Source organism: Cnephaeus nilssonii (assembly GCF_951640355.1).
Source record: "Cnephaeus nilssonii genome assembly, chromosome: 10".
NCBI lineage: Eukaryota > Metazoa > Chordata > Mammalia > Chiroptera > Vespertilionidae > Cnephaeus > Cnephaeus nilssonii.
Genome location: NC_137081.1, coordinates 36606471 through 36632091, shown reverse-complemented (window position 1 = coordinate 36632091; position 25621 = coordinate 36606471). Strand labels below are relative to the sequence as shown.

At 53.3% G+C, this 25621-nt stretch overlaps 1 protein-coding gene across 2 annotated transcripts; it reads right to left on the bottom strand.

Annotated features, from left to right (window-relative positions):
• Positions 1–1737: 1737 nt before the first annotated feature.
• D2HGDH (D-2-hydroxyglutarate dehydrogenase) lies at positions 1738–25621 on the bottom strand. 2 transcript variants are annotated; one of them, XM_079782284.1, is made up of 10 exons: positions 25522–25621; positions 23828–24195; positions 20584–20641; positions 19189–19328; positions 18130–18323; positions 16545–16713; positions 14676–14819; positions 12838–12980; positions 9776–9941; positions 1738–3767 (listed from the first exon to the last, which is right to left on the bottom strand). In XM_079782284.1, the coding sequence occupies exons 2-10, from the start codon at positions 24183–24185 to the stop codon at positions 3508–3510; spliced, it is 1632 nt and encodes a 543-aa protein (XP_079638410.1). In that variant the 5' UTR covers positions 24186–24195; positions 25522–25621; the 3' UTR covers positions 1738–3507. The 2 variants fall into 2 exon arrangements, with proteins under 2 accessions (XP_079638410.1, XP_079638411.1); XM_079782285.1 differs by lacking the exon at positions 25522–25621 and having other exon boundaries at positions 23828–25495.

Sequence of the window (25621 nt, the reverse complement as noted above, 5' to 3'; positions counted from 1 at the left end):
GCCCGAGCCCAGCCCTCTGCCTCAGACCAGTAAGCTGGAATGTGAGCCACCAGGTCTAATGTCCCATCCTCCCACCAGTCACTCTCAGACCCACTATGACCCATCCCCAGCTCAGAGGGCTAATGGCTGCTGCAAACTCCGCCCAGAAACAAGGGCACATCATCTGACTTCCCAGCCACGTCCCCAGAACACCTATTTGCACCTCTGGACCAGGGCCAGTGGGGCGGGGAGCCAGGAGACAGGCCTTACAGGGCCCGTCCGGGAAGCCCCTTTTTCATGCACCCCTGTACCAGGAGCTGTTCCAGAAACTTCCGTGACTCACTTGTTCCCACCACCACGTGTCCCTAAGGAGGAGCCTGCTCTGCTCCAGGCCCTTGAGTCCCCTAAGTCTGAGTGACCTCCAGCTGTGGATGGTGGATGATTTACTAGGTGGGGGTGGGAGGGAGCCAGAGAGGGGATGGTGAGGTAGCCTGGGACTGTGTCCACTGTGAGGTCTGTCACCTGTCAGTGGGGTTGAGGTCAGGAGTCAGGCACATTGCGCTGTGACCTGTCATCTCCCCCATTCCATAAAGCAGCATCCTGGTGGCTGTCCTCAGGTGCCCTGCGGGCCACAAGAACCCAAACTCTCCCCCTGAGCCCTCTAGGCCCACAATCATGGAACACGCCGAGTCCTGAGCAAACAGGAAGACTGCTATCCTCAGAGACTGCTCCCTGTAGACCTGTGTGGGGCTGCCCATCCCCAGCCACATCCTAAGGTTGAGGGGCAGACTCCTTGCCCCCCACTTTCCCCCAACCTGCTCCCAGAGCTGAGACCACTGAATCACCCTCTCCTTCGCTTGCCCTCTGGCTGGGGCTTCCTCGCCACTCCCTGGGCCCCTCCAGGCGGATCCCTCCCCGGGGGCCCCTTACATAACCTCTTCTCACATTTCAGTTTAGAGGCAAAAATCATAAGCTTTTCCTCATCCAAACACAATGGCCATCGCTCCACACGTCCAGGACATTCGAGATGGTTGAGATTGTCATCAGCAGAAGCCCCACCTGGTGGGAGCGGCTCCCGGAGGGGAGTTGTCTCTCCACCCCCAGGGGTTCAGGGTCCAGGTTCAGGGTTCAGGGCGTGGGCCCTGGGGTTCGGGGCTCGAGGACTGGAAGGCAGGTTTTGCTTCACAGACATTCCCGACTGCTCAATGTGATGCTTCGTGTGGGGTGTGGCCTGGACGGTGCGCTCTGCTTTGATGGGCACTCCTCCAGCTTTGGTGGCAGTCAGGGCCACAGGGAGCGAGTTCCCCAAGAGCACAAGGGCATGCGGCCTTGGCCCAGTGGGTCTGCAGCGGCGTCCAGACATTTAGTCAGATTTTCCTGTTGGTTCCAACAGGATTTTCTGGGTGTGTGGAAAGGTAGTGGGGAGGGCTCGTATTAACATAGCCACAGTTGTTTTAGAATTATTCACCCTACTAAGCATAGATCAGTTTGCTTACAGACCTGGGGAAACTGAAGGATGAAACATCTAGGCTGCAAACAGATAAGATGCCTCTGCCGGCCGGTCAGATTCCTGGTCAAAGCACATGCCTGGGCCCAGGATTCAGGCTTCATCCCCAGTGGGGGGTGGGGGAGGGCATGCAGGAGGCAGCTGGCTCCCCCGACCCGGATCTCTGAATCAGCTTGTCACCTGGTTTGTCCTGTTTTGTTTCTAAAGTGTACATGCACTTAGCCAAAAAAAAAAGTGCAAGGCATCCAAAAATTACAAAAAATAATCTCCTTCCTACCCAGGCGCCTTCCCCAAAGGGAGCCCAGCTAGTCTCAACACACCGGAAGGTTCTGTGTGCAACCAGCTTCCTCAAGCCGCTGTCCTCTCTTGGGAGCAGGTGGTTGTCCCCTTCTCCCCTCTTCTTGCTGTCCCTGTCTGGGGGTCTCAGAGGCACACGTCACCTCCTTTTCTAAAAGGCCAGCCCCCACCTGTCCAGCAACGGATGCCAGGTACAGACAGTGCTCTGTGCATGTCCTGGTGACAAGCCTATGTGTGTGTGGTATGTGTATATGTATGTTATGTGGGCCTTGTGAACCATGTCTGTGTAGTATCTGTGCATGTGTGCTAGTATGTACTGCATACATGTACATACCTGTGCACAGGTGGATTCTGTAGGGCGACCCCAGGAGTGAACTGCAGAGCACTTCACATTTTGACATTTTGGGGACCAGCATGTGTCCCAGGGAAATGGAGGATCCTCCAACACTTGCTCCCAGAATCCGTGGGCCACCTTTGCAAAGCCCTGCTGCTACTCTAGCAGAAAATTCCTCAAAATTCTTAGCTTTTTAATATTTCATGCATTATTTGAATTCTCCAAAATAAACTTGCTTAATCACAAAAAACTATTATTGCAAGTCATTGCATACATGAATGGACGGTGGGAAAACCACCTGAACCTAAGCCACGGGGGCCCCATGAGACAGGGCTCTAAGCCTCTGGGTGGGGCAGGGGCCGGGATTTGGACAGGACAGGGTCTAGGGAGGGGCAGACACCCCCAGAGGTGGTCAGGCCCGGTCTCTCTGGCAGCCCCCAGTATTCGGTGCTTAGGGCACTTCACCACGGGCTGTTAGGAGATTATTTCTCTAGTAACAAAAGCAAGGAAAGTGTCCTGAATAATTCGGTTTTTACTGGAAGTTCACAATAGCCAGAAGGAGAAAACGTGCCCCACTTCCCAGACTGTCTCCACAGCCCTAGCAGCTGCCCGGGGCCACAGGTCAGCAGGGACAACTAAAGAAGCAGGAGCACAAGAGGGCTGTGTGTAGTGAGCGTGCACTAGTACGTGTGCCTGAGGGGGCTTCATTGCAGCACAGCCCATCTGTGTGGACTCATCACGGTAGACCGCCAAGTGTGAGAAACGAACGCCTGAGCTCTGACAACTGTCGAGGGAAAGGATGCATTCCAGGGCCCAGCAGTCACCCATTCCACGTCCCGGTAAAGCACCTGGTGAACCAGGCTCTGGTGGTCAGAGCCCTGGAGGGATGGGTGCTCTGGGCTGTTCACATGGAGTTGATCACCGCTGCCCCGACTGAGTGGCTTGCACAGCCTGGGCCAGGGGTCGGGGGATGAGGGGGGCAGGACCAATATGCTCCTCCCAGGGCTTCAGCTCTCAAGCAAGGCTGGTGCCGCCTGGCCTATTTCTGAGTGGGCAGAACCATTCATACACCGGCCCATCCAGGACGTGCTGGCAGGAGACCCCATTCCCCACCTGTGCAGGGACATGAGGTGTCTACTTTTAGGCCAGGCAGAGTGACCAGGGCAGCACGAAGCCGCTCTCTCCTCTCTGCTCACACAACGTAACCTGTGGAGCCACCAGAGGAATCCTGCCCTAGAGTGAGTCCCAGATCCTCAGAGCCAGCTCCCAACCCCTCCAACCAGGGGGCTCCATGGGCTGGAAGCCTGAGCCCATGCCAACCCTGTGCACCCATCCCAATGGGCAAAACGAGGACTGGACCAAGGCCACTCCTGGTGACCCCGATGCCTTGTCAGGCCCGGGTGGGCAACGTCTTGTAGGGGTTCAGGATGCCCTGGGGGTCCAGGAGGGTCTTGAGCTGCTGCATGAGCTGCAGGGCCTCAGGTGGCTTGCTGTAGCCAAGGACGCTCTGCTTCTTGAAGCCGACACCGTGCTCTGCACTGACGCTGCCCCGCTGCCCCGCTGTCCACTCATACACGTAGGGCTCCAGGTCACCCAGCAGCGACGGGCTGAAGGCCTCTGCTGTTACGTTGAGGTGCAGGTTGCCATCCCCTGGAGGGACAGGGAACCATGGGTCAGGCTGGGCAGTCCACCTCTTAAGCCCCTCCCAAAGAGCCCCTTCCCGCCCTGTCTGGTTCCAGCCCTTCAGGTCAGCAGCCACTGACCTGCAGTGACAGAAGCAGCCTCTTCAGGGGGCCCCAGCTCCCTTGGCTTTTGCTCACTTCTCTCGCCAGTTCTCCCGACCTGCTCCTTCCTCCATCAGCTCAATATCTTCCATGGGCTCCCAACTGAGAGCCCTGGAATCTGATCACACTGATGGCTGTCACCAGACTCACATCTCCAACAACGCCCAGTATGATCCCATCCCCACCAGACACCTCTACGGACACCATGGGGGCCTCCCCCACCCCCGGATGCCTCCTCTGAGGCTGCCCAGCCAACACCCACCACAAAGTCCTGGATCCCCACCTGCCTCCTCTCAGGTCCACTTGGCCCCCTGTTGCTCTCAATGAGACCCCTTGGGCCCTGGCTTTCCAGAACTGTCCAAACACATGCTGACTCTGGCCCTAGGGATAGCCGGGCTCACCGCACACATGCACCCTCTCTCGGGGGTCCCAAAGCAACGACAAGAGACATGAGATTAACCCAAGTCAATGCAACCCGTGCGCTGGCGGGGGCTGTGAGCTGGCTGGAGGGAGCCTAGGGTGTGCCTGCACCCAGTGGGGTCATGAGAGCAGACAGTGGAGTTACCATTGATGGGGGTCCTGCAGGAAGTCTGGGGGGCAGGAATTGTGCTGGCCCTGGGAGTCCTGGGAGGTAACACCCAGGAAGCATTGGATGTGACCAGCATGCCCTGGAGCCAGTGCACACATACAGAGAAGAGGCCCCATGACCATAGTCAGCAGTCAGGAAAGTAGAGGGGTTGAGCAGACAGTGGGTCAGGCCCAGTGAGGGTTGCTATCCATCCTGAAGGGCAGGGACCTTGGAGGCCAGAGGAAGGGGCTCCCAGAGGCAGGAAAAAGCACAGCAAACCTAGGGCAACACAGGAGACAATGGGGGGCAGGCATGTGGCCTCTGACCCAGTGACCTTGAGCTTTTTATACCCCCTCCCTCCATGAGGGTGTCTCAAATGTGGGGTGCACAGCAGGGACCCCTCCAACCAAAAATGGTTCCCACTGACACACGCAGGGCAAAGGCAACTGAAAATGCCACCACGGGCTTTCTTTGTCCAGGGAACTGTGTGTGGGAGGAGACCCACCGCCACTAACACCTGGATATTCACAATCATCAACCAGCGCAGAGTTTACAACCCAAGTTCACACTACCTGGTGGTCCACAGACACCGAGCTCAGAACATTCGGGAGGTTCCAGGCTGGGCGGCCTAGGTCTGCACCCACCCACTGCACAAACGAGCAAATCAACTCCAACCCTGGCCTCAACGTTTCCACAGGCAAAGGACTAAGACATACAAGCCCGGGCCACAAATTACATCCACACAAAACAAAGCCACCAAGAGCCAGGGCAGCAGAATCCGACCACAGAGACTCGCCATCCGGCCATTTCCAGAAACAGAATGTAAATGTTTCATATGTTTAAAGAAATAAGAGATTAAAAAATACAAAACACTGCCCGGCTGGTGTGGCTCTGTTGGTTGAGCACCATCTCATGCACCAAGAAGTCAAGGTTTGATTACTGGTCAGGACACATGCCTGGGTGGTGGGCTCAACCCCCCAGTGTGGGTGTGTGGGAGGCGGCCAATTGATACTTCTCTCTCACTGATGTTTCTATTTTTCTATCCCAATCCCTTCCTTTCTGTTTTAAAAAAAAAAATCAGTAAAAACGCATTAGAAAAAATAGTGTAATGGCTGAAGCGCACGACTCAGTGAACAGGTTTAACAGGACACAGCACACAGCAAAGCGAGACTCGTGACCTGCAAGATGGCAAAATGCTCTGAATGTAGCAAGAACTGAGGCCCACATCACAGGAACCTGCCATCAGTGATGGCGGAGGAGACCTCAAGCACTGGGCTGCAGTTCCAGAAACAGAGCTGGGGAAGCAGGATGAGGGAGAAGAGCGTTTGAAGACACAAGGGCAGACCCGGCAGGACACACGCTGTCACCCCGATGAACCAGAGGACACAAGGTCATAAAAGCAGCAAGAAAGGAAAAACAGATTCCTTTCCATGGGACACCTGCCCTGGCAGCTAAATTCCCAGTGACATCTCATGCTGCAGAGAGAAAAGAACTTGTCAAACCCAAATCGCTGAAATTCGTTTCAAAACAAAATCAATACCTTTTCAGGCAAATAAAATCTGAGATGTGTCACCTACGTCCCTAGTAAGAAATTCTAAAAGATGAGACCCAGACGGAGGCTATGAAAGCAGACAAAGCAGGACTAGAGGTTTACCCAGGTCCGGACCAACACTGACCACACGAATACCAGCAACAGCAAGGCCACGTGGGCTGAAACACAAGGCTAGACTGAGATCTACTCCAGAAACAGTGTATGAACAGGCGGGTGATAATCTGGCCAGCCTTTCACCTAAAGCAGGATATCCGTGTAAAGGTGTCCCCGTTGTCGCCCCCTCTACCAGGAAGAATGGAGATCATTGTCAGAAATGCTGGACCCTGATCAGCCTGAGATGCAGGAGAGGAATCACATAACAGCTGGTGGTCCATTTCCCCAGATAGTTATTGACCTTCCCACGGTTTGCTGCCTGAGAAGCTACAAGTCCTCATCCTTCCTCTGTGACTTCTCTGATGAGATGCCCGTGTCCTGAGCTCCCGTTGAGCTCCTCATCGCTGAGCCCTGTGTGTGTGTGTGTGATATGCACCTGTTAGTGAATTTGTTTATTTCTTGTACTCTGTGTCTTATGGGTCTTATTTCCAGGGCCCCAAAGACTCTAGGAGGGTAGGGGGAGAAGTTGAGCCTTCCCTGCCCAACACAAACCAAACACTTTAGTTTAAAGACAATGACTGGCCAGTGATGAAGAAGAAACCCCAGCTCCATGCTGTCTTCAAGACACCTATGTAAGTCATGGACAGAAAACAGCTGAAAGTCACAGGAGGAAAACCAGTACGTCAGGCAAATAGAGGAAAGCTAATGCTCCTGTAGAACATCAAACAAAGGAGGCTCCATGGCAAATGAAACTCTAATAATAAGATAAAAAGATTCATTTAGTAGAATGAAAGGACAGTTCTAATCTCCTATCTTCCAAACTGACAGCTATAAAGAGACAGATTATCCTGTCACCTGGGGACTGATGCTCTGACAGCCAGCAGGATGTGGAGGATTAAATTCCACATGAGCACTTCTCTGTGGATCTGGGCAAACACTGCTCCAGGACTTCAGAGGGCAGCTCTCTCCAAGCAGTCATCACAGCTGTGGAATCAGACCACACGCTGGGCCCACTGGGCCACTGACTGGTTTCAGTGTGACACAGGCCCAGTTCTCTGGCTCCAGTGCAATTAAAAGCAAGTCAACAATTTTTAAAATTACTAGAAAATTCACATATGTTTGTGAATTTAAAAACACATTTCTGAAAAAAAGAAAAAACACACACACATTTCTGCCTAACCCATGGGTCAAAGAAGAAATGACAATGGAGATGAAAAAATATTTAGAACTAAAGATGATGAAAGTGCCATCAAAACTGTGGGACAGCCGAAACCGGTTTGGCTCAGTGGATAGAGCGTCGGCCTGCGGACTGAAAGGTCCCAGGTTCGATTCCGGTTAAGGGCATGTACCTTGGTTGCGGGCACATCCCCAGTAGGGGGTGTGCAGGAGGCAGCTGATCGATGTTTCTCTCTCATCGATGTTTCTAACTCTCTATCCCTCTCTCTTCCTCTCTGTAAAAAGTCAATAAAATATAAAAAAAAAAAACAAAAAACAAAAAAAAAAAACTGTGGGACAGCATTAACCGGTTTGGCTCAGTGGATAGACTGCAGTGATGGCGAACCTATGACACGCGTGTCAGCACTGACATGCGTAGCCATTTCTGATGACACGCGGGCGCTGAGGCGGCTACATGCCGAGGATGAAACATTTGCTGCTCCTGAGGATGAAACATTTGCGAAATAATATTTTTTCCTCAAAGTGACACACTACCCGAGTTATGCTCAGTTTTTTGGCCAAGTTTGACACACCAAGCTCAAAAGGTTGCCCATCACTGGGATAGAGCATCAGCCTGCGGACTGAAGGGTCCCAGGTTCGTTCCGGTCAAGGGCACATGCCCGGTTTTGCGGACTTGATCCCCAGTAGGGAGCGTGCAGGAGGCAGATAATCAATGATTCTCTCATCATTGATGTTTCTTTTTTTTTTTTTAAGTATTTTTTTAATATATTTTATTGATTTTTTTACAGAGAGGAAGAGAGAGGGATAGAGAGTTAGAAACATCGATGAGAGAGAAACATCGATCAGCTGCCTCTTGCACACCCCCTACTGGGGATGTGCCCGCAACCAAGGTACATGCCCTTGACCGGAATCGAACCTGGGACCTTTCAGTCCGCAGGCCGACGCTCTATCCACTGAGCCAAACCGGTTTCGGCATCATTGATGTTTCTATCTTGCTCTCCCTCTCCCTCCCTCTCTGAAATCAATAAAAATATACAAAAATAAAAAACAACTGTGGGACCTCCGCACAAATGCTGGGGCACCTCTAGCTGCTGAGGCGGACCTGCCCCGGAGCCATTGACCTGGAGTCGCCCTCCGCCAGCTCCTTCTGGAAGCCTGGGGCTGAGGTCAGGGCTGCAGAAGGACAGGGCAGAGGCATGCCAGCAGTAGAGAGGCCAGGAAACAGAGTCCCAGCAAGTGGCCTCCAAACATCACATGCATGGACACTCCACCCTCCCACTGAAGTCCGAAGGGAAGCCACGCTTTGCTTACGATGACACATGGACCAGAGTCACTGTGGCTGAGTGACAGCTACTGTCCTGGCTGAGTACTTCCCCGACCATGCTGATACCACGCAAGGAAACATGAGAATATCATGAACACTGTTATGTAATATATTCGAAATTCTAGAAGAAATGGACAAATTCTTAGAAAGAAAAATTGTCAGGACCAGTTCAGAGGAAAAGGCAAGCTGGAATAACCTGCAGACATTCAGCAAACTGGTCTGCAGTTGCCCCCCAAACACTAACTTCCAGCCACTTATCTTCATTGGCAAGTTCTCCAAACACTCAAGGAGAAAACTCCACCGTGCACAGACTTCCAGAGATGGGAAACACTACCCCAACATCAACCCAGACAGAACCAAGGATCCTGACAGGGCAACATCACCCTAAAAATATCCCATGTAGAATTAAATAAATGGAGTCGAGATACTGGAAGGACCATAGCCAAGCAAGCCCATCCCAGGAATATGGCCCCATCAGTCAGGAGGGCTTAATGTCCTTTGATCCCTGACTATTAAAGGAGAAGCACCAACAAACCCAACATTCGCTCCTGATTTCACAGAGGGAGAGCCCTCAGTCCACTGTGACCACGACAGGTTAGAGTTGCTCTCCCCAGAAGAGGACTCACCCACTCTGGAGTCCAAATTCTCAGGGGAAAACAGCCACCTTCACATTACTCCAATGACCCTGTGTCCACCTCCCACCCCCTCCCCAAACACTAGAGTTTCGAGATCCAAGCTTTGCCAGCCATCATTCCCCTGAAGGTTGTTTTGAGGAACAGGATCATTCACTTTCCATGTAGCCGAAGTTACCAATCCTTCCTGATGCTTCACACCGACTCGAGTCCCACAACTGTCCTGTGCTGTCCCCTAACCAGGGTCACTGCTGCCCTCACTGGGGACCTCCAGCCCACATGAGACAGTGTGGTGCGGTGTGGTCAGGGATCTCAGACCTGCTCAGACTCTGGGTTCAGGGCCCATGCCCTACCGCGCTCCAAGGAGCTCCCCACGGCCAGAGTCACTCTTCCCCCAAACACCTAAATGACTCAGAAAAATGGTTAGGAATCTCTCAACCCCAGGTTTCCTCCATCACTGTTCAGAGCACGGACGTGGCGCTGAGCTAGCCCATAGTTAACCACGGTCCACCTGCCCAGCTCTGCTCACCCAGGTGGCCATAGCCCACCACGTGCTTGGCCTGCGAGCCAAGGCGGGCACGCAGGTCGGTCACAAGGTCGTAGAGCCTGTCCACGGGCAAAGAAACGTCGTACTTGTACACATAACCGTCCCGGGCCAGCGCCTCCGTGATCCTCTCCCGCAGAGCCCACAGCATCTGGGGGACAGGAAGAAACAGGCAAAGTCCACACCTGACTGCAATGGGTGTCCACAGTGATGGGCATGACAACAGCAGCTGCTTTGGGGGGACACTGCTCTGTGTAGCGGGCATGGGGCTGCCATACGCGACAAGGTCCCAGGTGCAGCCCCACGACAGCACTGAGTGCCAGCGACTGAGGCACTGAGCCCGGGGACGGGCAATGACACTATAGGCATGCCCTGTAGGTCTGGGTGATAGAGTGGGCATGGCTAGTCAGGGCTGCCTGAGGGCGAGGGGCTGGGAAGGCCCCCAAGGATGGGCCCTGGGCTGCCTGGGGACACATGGGGCACGGGTGGGACAGGGATGCTGGTGGCTGGAGCAGGGAGTGGGGGGTGCAGGGCCTGGGGGTGGGGTCTGGGGGAGCTTGTTACAGCAGTGCTGCCCTCCCACACAAACCCAGCTGTGGTTTACTTGTTCAGTTAACTTGTCACTGTGGGCATCTGAAGCCGTCGTGAGGGAGCAGAGACAGTGTGCTGTGCCACCACTGGGCGCTACTGTCCCACCCAGGCCCTGCCCCCACTCCTGCCCCTATACACCTCACCATCTCAGGAAACATCACCGAGAAATTTCTACTAGGTAAGGATGCTCCTTTTGTTTTTAACATAAGCACCTCTAAAAATAAAAGATTTCCGCCCTGACTGGTTTGGCTCAGTGGATAGAGCGTCGGCCTGCGGACTCAAGGGTCCCAGGTTCGATTCCGGTCAAGGGCATGTACCTTGGTTGCAGGCACATCCCCAGTGGGGGGTGTGCAAGAGGCAGCTGATCGATGTTTCTCTCTATCGATGTTTCTCTCTATCCCTCTCTCTTCCTCTCTGTAAAAAATCAATAAAATATATATTTTTTAAAAAAATAAAATAAAAATAATAAAAGATTTCCCCAATTCTCTCATCGATTGTTATAGCCTCGCAGGTCATCCGTGCCCTGACTTTCAGCAGGTCCTACTGGCCTGGCCCCTCACACACCCAGAGCCCAGTGACGTCCCCACAGAGATGCCGGAGCCCTGGGGACCCCAGAGGATATTTTTTGGTTGCCTCCCAGACACACTCTGACCAGGGCCGGGATCAAACCTCACTTGCTGCACAGCTGTCATGCCCACACTGCTGACTGCAGGCTCCGCTCACCTCCATTCACGTTCACTGCCAGTGCACGGCCACAAGACTGCTCTCCCTGCCCACCCTGTTCTGTCCCACCAGCTCAGGGTGTTCTGCACAGGCCTCCTGGGGCGTCCCCTCCATCCCACCTTTGCTCAATGCCCCTTCCCAGCCCCTACACCTAGCCATCTCCCCGTCTGGATGCCCCCCAACTCCTGCCCACCTGGGAGGAAAGCCGGCCCAGCCCACCCCCACCACCATCTGAGAACAGGGCTGTGGAGCCAGCAGTCTGCCAGGCCAGGACCAGCGTATTCCTGCCTCCCCCAATGGGACAGCAGTCACCCTCTGAGGCTCATGTGACCTGCTCCCCCCGGAGCACAGTGGTGTCTGTCCTGTCTTCTGCAGCAAGACCAATGGAGGCGGCTCTGCCTGGGCCGGGCGATAGGGAGGGAGGGCACTTGTGGGCAGAGCGGCAGCTCAGGCTGCCCAGCCACTGCGCTCAATAGGGGCCTGGGTCAGGTATTGCTATAACTCCCTACATATAACATCTAACTAACATAAAAGTAACTGTAGAGAAAAGGGTTTAATTATAAAGTAGAGAAATAGAGTCAATAAGCAGCCACTAGGAGACAATGAGCCCTGGCCAGTATTGTTCCACGGTTAGAGCGTCAGCCTGAGGACCAGAGAGTCTCAGGTTTGATTCCTGGTCAAGGGCACGTACCTGGGTTGCAGGTTTGATCCCCGGCCCTGGTCAGAGTGTGTGCGGGAGGCAACCAATCCACGTGGCTCTCTCACACAGATCTCTCTCCTCTCTTTCTCTCTCTCCCCTCACCCCTCCTTTCCACTCTCTCTTATAATCAATGGAAAAAATATCCTCTGGTGAGGATTAACCACAAAAAAGAAAGAAAAGAAAACGAGATCCCACTCTCCACTCACCCCAAATCTGACCCACCTGGCTCCCATTCCTGCCACTGTCCTGTGGACTTCCTGCCCCCTGCTGGCCACTCTCCACACTGCAGCTCATGGGACCACGGCGGGGGGGGGGGGGGGGGGGGGGGGGGTAGGGGACAAAGGCCTGTGCTGTTGAGAATGGCTTCCCTGCTCCGGCCCTCACCTCCCCCCATGGTGACGATGGCTCCCCTGCCCTAGGCCCCCCCCCTTAATGGTGACGATGGCTCCCCTGCCCTAGCCCCCCCCCACATGGTGATAATGGCTCCCCTGCCCTAGGCCCCCCCCAATGGTGACGATGGCTCCCCTGCCCTAGCCCCTCACATGGTGACGATGGTTCCCCTGCCCTAGCCCCCCACATGGTGACAATGGCTCCCCTGCCCTAGCCCCACCCCCCATGGTGACGATGGCTCCCCTGCCCTAGCCCCCCACATGGTGACAATGGCTCCCCTGCCCTAGCCCCACCCCCCATGGTGATGATGGCTCCCCTGTGCCAGGCCCCCCACTTCCTTCCTTTGGCCTCAGAGGCCAAGTCACTCTTGGTGCTGAGTCATCCTTATGGAAACGTCTCACCCCCACAACTGGCTCAGGATCGCCCTAACCCTCCCACAGCCCACGCAGTTCTCTCTGCCTGTTTAAAACACTGCTGAAATACCTGGACACCAAGAGTGCACTTCCAAAGAGGTTCTTCTACCAAAGCTGGGACAGCCACTCAGGTCCAGCCACCAGCCACACTCACAGTGGACACAGGGCCTTCCACACGGCCCAGCTGAGCCGGGCTGGGCAGAGGACGAGGGCCGCCAGCACACACACACCTTGGTTTTCCTCTGGTCGGTGGCCAGGGTCCCGTCAGTCACCAGGCCGGAGCCCAATGCATGTTCCAGGAAGCTGCTCAGCTTCTCGGCATCGTGCTCCACTTTGGAGCCTGAGGTCTCCACCAAAACATAGAACGGACTTTCTGGAGAGGGCAGAAGGCAAGATGGGCAGAGGCAGGGCGGTCAGGCTGAGTCAGGAAGCTCTGGGCCCAGGAGCCTGCAGAGCAGGGGCCAGCAGGGCAGGAGCTCTGCTGAGGCTAAAATCCAGGCAGTTTAAAAACAGATCTTTCACTGTAACAAACCACATTCACTGGAAACACAGGAACAGCCCAGGTGACACAGTGAAGGCCTCATTGCAGGAGGCACTCTTACCAACCGAGGGAGACACGCCCTGCCGAGAACCAATTCCGGCATGTAATAATTACAAGAGTTTTACCAAAAGGTTGGTGAAGCTTGGGCGGCTCAACAGGGGTGAGCCACATATGTAGTTCACCTGTTGGAAACGGCTAAATGGCACTCCCCCAAACCTGAATAGGATAATAGTTTGCTGCCAGACAGCTCAGGGCATTTTATTGCCTCCTGTTGGCCGAACAACTGAACTGCTGTAGGCTATTCCCCAATCTGACAATATCCTTTGATACCTTACCCTTTGAAGTGTATATGTCCACCTTGCCTTAGGACAAATTGTGTTGAATAAAAGCAGGGGTCCTTGGTCAAAGTAGGAGTCTTTAGCTCCTTCAGCTGAAGATCCTCTGACCCCCAATGCCTTTCAAAATTATCTTTCGTCCTTGGGCCCCTTTCTCCAGAATGCTGAACCCTTTGTAAGGCTGGGAAAAGAACCCCGGCAGCGCCCTTCACACAGGGGCCCACCATCTTTCCAAAGGTTGTATATTCTTATTTCTCTACCACTGGGCATTTAGTTTGTTTCCTACTTTATACTACAAGTAGAATCTCATTCAAAATTGGAGTCTTTCCATATTTATAATTGTATGCACTGAATCGTGTCGTCATCCCGCCACCCCCAAATTCCCATGATGAAGTCCTAACCCAAGCCCAATGTGACCATTTGGAGATCAGGCCTTTAAGAAAGTTAAATGAGGTCAGAAGGCAGGGCTCTGATCCTGTAGAGCTGGTGCCCTCCTAAGAGGAGGAGGAGTCACCAGAGCTCTCTCTCTGGCCACCATGTGAGGACACAGTGAGAAGGTGGCCACCTGCATGCCAGGAAGTAGGGCTCACCCAGAATCAACCCTAATGGAACTCAGCCTCCAGAACCGTGGGGTTCTATCAGGGCAGCTAAGACAATAACGATTTCTTTAGGATGGATCTCAGAAGTAAAATCACCAAGACCTCCAGCTGAATATTTTTAGATTCATAATGCAAATTGCCTTCCAAACCCTATCTGAGTCACACCCAGCACCTGTGACTTGCTCACTGAGGTTGGAGGGTGAGCGTATCATGGAACGGCACATCTCTTGGTTCTGGAGACAGAACAACATTTCTGAGAAGTGTGCTTGGTTGTTTTGAAGATCCCAAAGCTATGCCCCAATGGACTGCATTCAGTGAACTAACCGAGGCCACATTTAACCCTTTGCACTCGCTTGCTTTTTACTCGATTCCTTTATTCTAATGCTAACCATGTCGAGTCACACTCAACATCCGAGTGCAAAAGGTTAAAACAAAAGTAAATGAGAATCCTGTGCTCATCCAATAGTGGTGACACCACAACTGCAGAGGGCCAGTATCCTCCTTCCCGCCCCCTCTCGCACAGAATGGCCTGACAGCCTGAGCCATCCTGTGCAGACAGCCTAAAAGGAGTGGCAGGTGGGTGGGGTCAGTACCTTGCACTGGGCTGGTGAGTTGGAGGTGTTGCCTGACCAGCTGCATGCACTCAGCATCCATGAACTCGTACGCTGACAGGATCTCCCCCAGCATCTTCTTGCAAGTGCTGAAAGTCTGCAAAACCTCAGCAAAGCCTGGGCAACCTGCACAGGGCACAGCACCTCAGGAACACGCCAGTCCAGAGCCTCACCCAAGCCCACCCAGATCCCCTGTAAACAGCCTGCCAACCCAACTCCCAGCTGGCGTGCGAGGCAGCCTCTCGGAGCTGCAGAAGCACTGCTGAGGGAAATGCCACCGGTCAGCCAACAAGTACATCACAGGTAGCGGAGATGATGAAGACAGAGAAGGCTCACCAAGGTTGCCCACCGTTTCCTCGTGACTCGCTCAAGACATATTCACAGAACACTGAGAGGTCACTGTGGTGCCAGGACAAGGGGAGCTGACCCTCCAGCTGGAAGGCAGAAGAGACCGAGTGGACTGCTGTAGGTGGAAAGGGCTGGGATGGCACTGGGGAGGGGTCAGGGATCAGAGGTCACAGAGATGTCGAGAAGAGTGTCCCAGAGAGAAGAGCCCGGGACTGCAGAGGCCCGTGGAAGCTGCACTGAGGGTGAGGCTGCATGGGGACACCAGCAAAAGGACACATTAGCGAACTGAACAAATCGGAAGAAACAGCTGGAATGCAACACAGGCGGTGAACGGAATGGAAAGGATGGAAGAGGGTGAGAGACAGGAGGGCAGACAAACGATGCCACATGTGTAATCACAGGTTGAGGAAAGGACATGGGCAATACTGCAACTGACAAGACACCGGGCCAGGGAGACCTAGAGAAACGTACTGAAAACCACGAAAGACCAAGGGTCCGAAGAAAGAAAGAGACAGACCTCTTCGGAGTAGCCGTGGAGGCCGCCCAGAGTGGAGTATTTTCAGTGGAAGAAGGAAACGAGTGCCCACCTGAACCTGCACGCCTAGTGATCGCGCCTCTCGCAAATGAGTGTAAATTAAGACATTTTCAGACAAACTGACAGTGAGAACTCATCGCCAGCGGGTGTTCCCCAAAGGATGCTCGAGGATGTGTTTACAAGATGAGCCCAGCAGGAAGTCTGATGAAGAAGGAAAGAAGAGGAAGGAAAATGGCACATTTATAAAATAATGGTAATTATGATCTGAGAGATTAAGACAAATGGGATCAAGAATCCAGAAGAGGGGACATTTAAAGTCAGGAGGGGAAGAAACAGCTAATGTCCCCACAATCCTGACTGTCCCAGCGGGAAGACACTGATGCACGGACTGACCGCACCGGTCCATTAGGGGCCTGCAGAAGCCTCTAGAAGACTGGTGGTTTGCATCCCTCCTGACCGAGGACAGGAGGAGACGGACCACACACCTACCCAATGGCATGAAGGCAAGAAAGGAGGTGGGAGCAGATGAAGGGCAGGGACTGAGGGAAGCAGGTGTAAGGTTGTGGTTCAAGTCCGCTGGGAAGGGAGGCAGGTGGTGATGGTTCCTCCATGGTGGAAACGTCACGTGTGCGTTTGCTGAGGTGCCGGGAAGGGCATCCATCTGATCACCCCTCATAATGAAGATCGGTGTCCTTGGCTTTATGCCCAATGACAATGTTTCCCACAGAATCTTAGGTACATGCTCCGTAAATGACGAGTGGGTGAGAGAGCTGAGGAAGCTCGACTTTGTTCCAGAGTGAGCTTACTATGCCCAGAACCCGCAAGCATGACTCCAGACCTGACTGAACACCAAGGCCAGGTCCTGGATCCCTTTGGAAAGAGCGCGAAGGTAGGAGAAATGGGGAGTCCTGTGAGGGCCCTGTCCATCCGCACTCTCAAACCATGGGGGCGGCAGGCACTCCACCTACCAAGGAAAGCCACGTTCACAGCCCTGGGCTTGGGCGGACACAAGATGGACACGGCGGTAATGACCCCCAGGGTGCCCTCTGACCCGATGAAGAGCTGCTTCAGGTCATAGCCGGTGTTGTCCTTCCGCAGGGAGGTGAGGCAGTTCAGGATGGTGCCATCGGCAAGCACCTGGCGAGGGAGAAGAGAAACAGGTGTCTAGGAAAGCAGGGGCTCCAGGGTGGGGACAATCAGGCTGAAGGAAGGACTTTTCTTCCCTGGCTGGAGTGAAATCCCCCCACCCACAACCATGAGGCTCAGGGCCCAGTTCTCAAAGGAAGCTGGCCCGAAGCAGAGCCACACCTGGAGATGGAGCAGGGCCCACACCTGTTGCTACAACAGGACTCACACCTGGGGGTACAACAGGGTGGAGCAGGACACACCTCATAAATATGACAAAGTGAGTTACAATCAAAATAATGTGCAATCCAGCCAACGTGGGTCAGTGGTTGAGCATCGACCTATGAACCAGAAGGTCACGGTTCGATTCCCAGTCAGGGCACATGCCCAGGTTGCGGGCTCAATCCCCAGTGTGGGGAGTGCAGGAGGCAGTTGATCAATGATTCTCTCTCATCGTTGATGTTTCTCTCTCCCTCTCCCTTCCTCTCTGAAATCAATAAAAATATATTTTTAAATAATAATAATGTGCAGCTGGCCAGAAAACAAAGCTATTGAAACTTTGTAAATTAGCAGATGGAAGTCCAGTGTGTATTTATGTTCAGTCCACCCTTGGGAAACAGGACAGAAGGTTCCAAGCTTTAAAAAACCAAGAGGTGTGCCCTACCTGGTTTGGCTCAGTGGATAGAGCGTCGAACTGCGGACTGAAAGCTCCCAGGTTCAATTCTGGTCAAGGGCACATGCCCACGTTGCGGGCTCGATCCCCAGAAGGTGGCGTGCTGGAGGCAGCCAATCAATGATTCTCTCTCATCATTGATGTTTCTCTCTCTCTCTCCCTCTCTCTCTGAAATCAATAAAAATATATTTTTTAAAAAACAAAACCATGAGGTGTCTAAGCAGGAGCCAGGGAGGGTTCAGGGAAAGGGATTCCAACGCCCCTGGAGGGGCAGCCAGCGATGGTGTGAGTAAAGGCCAACAGAACCTTGCTCCTTCTCTGCACACAGCCCACCTGGAAGCTGACTGGTGGGACGTCGCTGGGTCGTGGGAACCTGCTCGAGGTGAAGGGTGCCTAGAGTGCCTCACGTGGACCCAGAAGCCACGGACCCAGAGCAGGGCCTCCCTGAGCAGGTGCTATGTGTAACCCACAGGTCCCGGCCTGGGCGGGATGACGGGAGCCCAATCACCTGCACCACCTGGGGCCTGAGGGCAGCCTGGGCACCACCCCAGTGTCCACACAGTTGTGGGCCTTCGCAAGAGGAATGAACACTAACCCGAAGGCACAGGGTGTGGAGCTGACAGGCCTTGTGAGCGCACTGACAGCTGGGAAAAGGTTGGAAGAACCCTGAAACTGGCACCTGGACACCGGGTGCCAGGCCGGGTGTCCCTGGGAGCGGGACTGCACTTGCACACACAGCAATGGCTCCGGCTCACCACTTCCAGGCCCAGGACAGTCCCACGCAGAGAACCATATCTCAGGAACCGCAGGCCACCTGCGTTGGTCGCCAGGTTCCCCCCGATGTGGCAGCTGCCCTTCGCTCCCAAATCCAGGGGCATGATGAAGTCCCGCTCCTCCACGTACCGGCTCAGCTCCTCCAAAATGCACCCCGCCTGGCAAACCAGGATCCCTGCAGAGCAAGCAGAGCTGCCACGGTGCTCTCAGCACAGGGTGACTCAGGCAGAGCCTGCGGTGCAAACTCCCCCCACCCCCAAGGAGCAGCCACCTCACGATCCAACCCAGAACCCAGAAAAGGAGCTTGGGCCCCATCCCTCCCCAAGTTATCTCTGTGAGTACTGCGAGAAAGAGGAAAAACTCGTAAGGCAAAGATGAGAAGAAACACACATGCACACATATACCCCTCACACATTCACATGCATGTGTGTGCCCATTATGCACATGTGCACATGCACTCATGTGCCCATGTACACATGCATGCACATGTATTCACACACACATGCATATATGCAGCCTATGGAAGGGAGCAGAAAAGAGAGGGTTGTTATAAGGCAGTGGTCCTCAACTAGGGGTGATCTGCCCCCCAGGGCACATGTGACAACACATTTTTGGTTGGGGGTGCTGTAGGTGTCCAGTGGGTAGAAGCCAGGGATGCTGCTCAACACCCTATGGTGCCCAGGTGCCCCCAGCATAGAGAATGATCCAGCCTGCACATCCCACTCAAGAAGCCTACACCATGATGCTGCTGCATCCTGAGCAGGAAGCCCCTTCATGCTATGTGACCTCACACTCCCAAAAGGTGGTCCTGGCCAGAAAATGTCTGAGTCCAAAGGGGCCACAGTGACAGCCCATCCCCTTCACCTCAAGCCCACAATATGTCACTAAGTGACCAACTAAATAACACCCCCTGTGAGGACATGTCCAGAGGGCCTGGCATGGATAGCCCTGGTCCTTTCCTTCCAGGGCCCAGGTCCCCTACCGCCCAGCCCCAGCAGATGACAAGGATGAGGACGGCACCAACAGGCAGCCAGGCTCACCAGATATGTCCTGAAAGCTGACGACCTGGTTCATGAGGGCAGTAGACAGGATGATCTCATCAAAGACAGGGACACTGCCCCCCACCAGGCCCGTGTTGCCCCCCTGGGTGTTCACGGCCAGGTTCTTCTCATGACAGTACCTGGGACAAGCACAGGAGGTGTATCAGGTCCCTCGTCCCCACACCCACACCACCATCCTGTGAGACATGCTCTGGACCAACATCTGAGAGCAGCGATGGCAATCCAAAGGAGCAGCAGGCGTGCCCACGTGCATCAAGTAAACCCACCCTGTGAGGTGCCAGTCTCTAGCGATGAATTCTGAGAGCAGGCACACATGGACAATGATATATAATAATGTGAAACTCGAGGCCACCTTGATGTGATCTGGCAACTTTGGGGGGCTGTAACATGTAAGGCACTTGTGAGGTGAGTCAAAAATGGCACGGAAGAATAATTTGCACCAAGAAATGGCCATGGATTTGCCAAATGGGAAGGGGAAAAAAGATGACAATGTCTTAGATACAATGTGACAACATTTAAAACCACATGCAGCAAAAAAGATACTACATAAATCAAATGTCATCAAGTGTTAATTCTGGAAGTGAAATTAATGGTTACTTTTGCTTTTTGTTTGTTTGTTTGTTTGTTTTGTTAATCTTCTTCCAAGGATATTTTTTCCATTGATTTTTAGAGAGAGCAGAAGGGAGGGAAGGAAGGGAAGAGAGGAAGAGAAAGAGAGGGGGGGAGCGAAAAACACTGATGTGAGGAACATTGATTGGTTTCCTCCCACCTGTGACCCGACCACCAAACATGGGGATTGAACCTGCAACCCAGGTACATGCCCTTGACCAGCAATCAGACCCTCAGTGCACAGGCCAGCATTCTTAACCACTAAGCCACACCAACCATAGCTGCATTTTTTTCTTTTCTTTTTTTTAATCCTCACCTGAGGATATTGTTTCCACTGATTTCTAGAGCGAGTGGAGGGAACTAAGGAGGGGGAGAGAGACACATCGATTGGTTGCCTCCTGTACACACCTCTACCAACGCTGGGGAACCTGTAACCAAGATACATGCCCTTGACCAGGAATCGAACAGGCAACCCTTTGGTCCGAGGGCCGATGCTCTCACCACTGAGAAAAACTGGCCACGGCAGCATTTTTTTCTTTATATTTTCTATGTTTTCCAATTTTCCTATAATAAACATAATAGTTTATTGATATAAAAAAATTTAAAAAGGTGTATTTCAAGAAAAGGTCCATTTCCTTGGAGTCTGCAGCCACTCCCACTCCGCACCCAAGGTTCTGGCTCTGCACAGGCTGCCAGCTTCCTGGGGTCTGTGTTTGTGTGTCTTCAGGAGGAATCTACTCACGTACCACAGGGCGGGCTTCTTACCTGAGGATGTGAGACACCTCCTCCGATGTCCGGGGCTTCAGCAGTACCTTGCTACAGCCTGAGACAGAAAAGGGTGTTAGACATGGGAAGGGGCCCTCCTTGGAAAATGACGGTTCTTCCAAAGCACTTTCTCCTTCCTCAGGGAGATGACCCGCACAACCACGGTCACCCACAAACCTCAAGGACAAGAGCAGTCCGTCTGCTCACTGAGAGGAGGAGGAGAGGCCGGTAGAGGGTGCCCGATTGCAGTAATGGTGAAGGTGGTCGGATGTGAGGGGAGGGGCGCCTGCCTGGCTTCTCCACTGCAAGTTACTAAGGATCTTGTGGGCAGACACTTGACACTACGTAGATAGCCTATTGCTCCTCCAAGTTCACCCCAGGACTTTAGCATCTATTGATTTTCCTGCCTGAAGCAGTTCTTAGGATAGTTGCCAAACGGGGATTTTCACCCATCCTGCATTGAACAGCTGACCTTGTACTGTAAGAAGGGGCCTTCCTTCTCTCCCGTGTATTTATTTATTTAGCTATTCAATCATACCAGTGTGGACTCATGGGTTCATTTTTCTTTTATTCACTGGTTACAATTCTTTGCTGCCATGATTTGAGGTCCAGATGAGGCTGGTGGGAGCCCCCTGAACTAGTCCGTCGGCATCCCTAACCACTGCCCCCCTTCTGTACCTTTGTTTTGTTGAAAGAACTCTAACTAGATGAGTGGAGGCTGCAGAGGCAGGAGGAGCACCGAGCATGTTCCTCTTACATCATTAACTCTTCACGAAGCCGTGAGATCAGGCCAGTGGGTGTGGCTCAGAGCTTGAGTTTCGACCTATGAACCAGGAGGTCATGGTTTGATTCTCTGTCGGCACATGCCCGGGTTGTGGGCTCGATCCCCAGTGTGGGACGTGCAGGGGGCAGCCAATCAATGATTCTCTCTCATCATTGATGTTTCGCTCTCTTTCTCTCTCCATTCCTCTCTGAAATCAATAAAAATGTTTTTTTTAAAATTCCTAACTGGGAAGTCACGCCCCATGCAGATAACTTTAGTAAAAGGTTTACCTTTGCCTTAAGCAAGCCCTGCCAATTGTTCTTGTGCATCTACATCAGTGATGGTGAACCTATGACACGCGTGTCAGCACTGACACGCGTAGCCATTTCTGATGACACGCGGCCGCTGAGGTGGCCACATGCCGAGGATGAAACATTTGCGAAATAATGTTTTTTCCTCAAAGTGACACACTACCCGAGTTATGCTCAGTTTTTTGGCGAAGTTTGACACACCAAGCTCAAAAGGTTGCCCATCACTGATCTACATCAACACACTTTTGAAATAAGCATAACCACTCTCAAGCGAGCACTAATCTTTTTTTTAATTGTTTTATTTTTTTAATTTTTTTATTAAGGCATTATATGTGTACATATCTTACCATTGTCAAGCGAGCACTAATCTTAACTATCCTGTAATTCAATCCCTACCTTGCTTTCTCCCACCCTCATGTAATCTTCATTATGGTCCCTCCTTAATTTCAAATGCACGAAGGCTGCAAAACTGTTATTTTCTGGAGCATTTGAGATCTTGCTCCCCGGTATATGTCATCAGTTTGGCTCAAATAAGCTCTTATAAAAATTCTCTACAGGCCCTAGCTGGTTTGGCTCAGTGGATAGAGCGTTGGCCTACGGACTGAAGGGTCCCAGGTTTGATTCCAGTCAAGGGCACATTCCCAGGTTTCGAGCTTGATCCCCAGTAGGGGGCATGCAGGAGGCAGCCAATCAATGATTCTCTCTCATCACTGATGTTTCTCTCTCTCTCTCCCCCTCCCTTCCTCTCTGAAATCAATTTTTAAAAATAAAAATAAATTTTAAAAAGTTCTCTACAAGTTGGGCCGTTTCTTAGGTCCCATGTAATGGAAGAGGCAGAGACTGGACTGATGCTGTCACAAGCCAAGGACGTCCCCTAGAAGTTGGGGGAGGAAGGAAGGCCCCTCCCTGGAGTCTCGGGAGGGAGTGCAGTCCTGCAGACACCTGATCTCAGCCTTGTTGCCTCCAGAACTGGCAGGACCCATCTCTGTTCTCTTCAGCCCCGTCTGTGCTTCTTTGTCACAATGACTCCAGGAGCCAACACAGGAGCCGAGAGGAAGCAAGCAGTAAACACACAGACCGCCTCAGAGCCGCCAGGGGACTGTCTGGTCCTTTAATGTGAAGGTGTCATGCACCACTGTGGAGAGCAGAGTTAATAACTAACCCCAACTTGTGTCTGAACCTTATCATCTGAACACATATAAGCCTAGGCCAGTGGTCGGCAAACTCATTAGTCCACAGAGCCAAATATCAACAGTACAACGATTGAAATTTGAGAGCCAAATTTTTTAAACTTAAACTTCTTCTAATGCCACTTCTTCAAAATAGACTCGCCCAGGCAGTGGTATTTTGTGGAAGAGCCACACTCACGGGGCCAAAGAGCCTCATGTGGCTCGCGAGCCACAGTTTGCTGACCACGGGCCTAGGCCAACAGCCAAGTCCTGGGCTGCCAACGAAAGGGAGGCAACCCACATGTGTAAGTTATAACGATGACCCAGCATCTTCATGGACGGTGCCAAATATTTTGATTTGGATTTCGAGGGCTAATCTCAGAGACCACAAGCTAATCCAACAAGTGCAGATGAAGGAAGACACCTCGACAAGAAGGATAAAAGTGAAACTAAGAACAGGTGACACTTGCTATTTGTCCTCCTGTGAATGAACCGTGCTGACAGCTCGTGTGTCTGGCTAGGTGACTGATTATTTCGGGGCCTTGCTGTCTCAAGGTAGTTCAGCAGTCTTCCTTGCAAGACATACACCCCCCACCCCATCCCCGGACACTGAGGCCTCTGTGAATCCAAATGACCAGTAAACACTGCTCTGTGAATAGCCTGGACTGAAGAACAATTTGTTAACCCCCAATACTTGTGTGTATGTGTTCTGATGTGTTTGTAATTTGGATTAAAACTGCAAGTAATAAAAGCTAAATGGATGGCATAGTCACCTGTGTTGGTGTGGGGAACCTAGAGGGCCAAGTGGCCTCGATCAAGCACCCCTGATATTATCTGGGGGTCAGGACATCGAGTGACTTATAGGAAAGACTATACTCACAGCCAGAGTGCTCATGACAACCACCAATAAACTTCTGTAAATTCTGTCCTCAGAGCATCTTACAGTCACCTCTTAGGCAGCTTTCGTCAGCATAAGAAAGGCGTGTGGGGTCCTTGCTCACCTCGCATGGTTCTCAGCCAGTCCACATTGGAAGCCTCCAGCTCCTCTGGGTCTGTGATGACCCTCCTGGGGATGATGCGCTCAAAGGTGGCCAGGTCTTCCTCAGACACTGTGGAGAAGGGCAGCCGCCGCACAGGGTAGCGCTCGCAGGTCAGCGCCACCTCGGGGGCTTGGGAGGACGTGGAGGAGCTGCCTCTGCGAACCAGGGGGCTAATGCCCGCGACCCCACGAAGTCTGCCCCACGAGGGGGTTCTGGATGCCCCTGCCCATGTCCTCTGCTGCACGAAGGCTCCAGGAGTGCAGGCTACCCGCCACTGGAAGAGCCACACAGGCCACCTGGGGGCCAGACGGGGCACCATAGCTCTTGCCCTACAAAGCAAGTGATGGGACCTGTAACCCTGGACTACTATGAACCATGAAAAGGAAATAATTGCCCTAGCCAGTTTGGCTCAGTGAACAGAGCATCGGCCTGCGGACTGAAGGGTCCCAGGTTCAATTCTGGTCAAGGGCACATGCCCAGGGGAGGGCTCCATCCCCAGCAAAGGGTGTGCAGGAGGCACCCAATCAATGATTCTCATCACTGATGTTTCTCTCTCTCCCTCTCCCTTCCTCTCGGAACTCAATAAAATATATATATATGGAAATAATTGCCCAAGGAAGGGCGAAAGTTGGGGAAGTGAGGACAGGACGCGGGGAGAGGCGGGCTGGAGGGGACAGGGGACAGGAGGCCAGCGGTGGCAGCTCTGCCCTTGTTCTTGCCCGGGGTGTGGTCCCCCTGCACCTCCTGAGGACTCACAGCTGTCCATCCCTAGGTGGCTGATCTTTGCCTCCTTTCAGCCCTCTTCCTTTAGAACAAGACCAGGATTCAAGGCGTTCCAAGAAAGGGACAGATGGCACGAAACTGTACACTTAAAAATGGCTAAATGGTAAACTTTATGTTTTATGTATATGTTACCACAAGTTTAAAAAGTGCAGAATCAGCTGAAACCGGTTTGGCTCAGTGGATAGAGCGTCGGCCTGCGGACTGAAAGGTCCCAGGTTCGATTCCGGTCAAGGGCATGTATATTGGTTGCAGGCACATCCCTGGTGGGGGGTGTGCAGGAGGCAGCTGGTCGATGTTTCTCTCTCATGGATGTTTCTAGCTCTCTATCCCTCTCCCTTCCTCTCTGTAAAAAATCAATAAAATATATATTTTTTTAAAAAGTGCAGAATCAAAAAAAAAAAAAAAAAGACAGATGAGGGAGCTTCTCTGGCTGCCCACGTGGTGGAGACGGTTCGCACACTGACCCCGCACCAGTGAGAGGTGACAGGTGGCTACCTGCCCTCACCCGGCGCTCAGACCACCTGGACGGCACCTGGGGCTGCGCTTTCGCCCGCTGCGTGGCTTGGGGAAATGAGCCGGCCTCTCGGTGCCCTGCGACGGCACCCGCGTGCCGCCCGCGCGGGGAGGACCCGCCGCACCACCTCGGGCCCTCGCGCTCGGAAGGACGCGGAGCGAGCTCAGGCTCTTCCCGCGAGAACCGCCAGGCGCGCGCAGCGTGCGTGGTCACGTGTTGGACGCAGCCCGCACGGGGTCGAACCCGCGGACCGCGCCTGCGCTCCCGGTCCTCGCCATCCGCGACCACGGTCGCCGCTCCGGCCCGCAGCCCGCGGCCCCTCCGCTCAGACCCCTGGCGGCCGCGCGCGCGCACTCACGTCCGCGTCCCCGTCCCGGCCGCAGCGGCTGTCGCCGTCCTCCAGCAACCAGAGCCAGTGGACAGAGCCGGCAGGACTGAGCCTGCGCACTGCCGCCCTC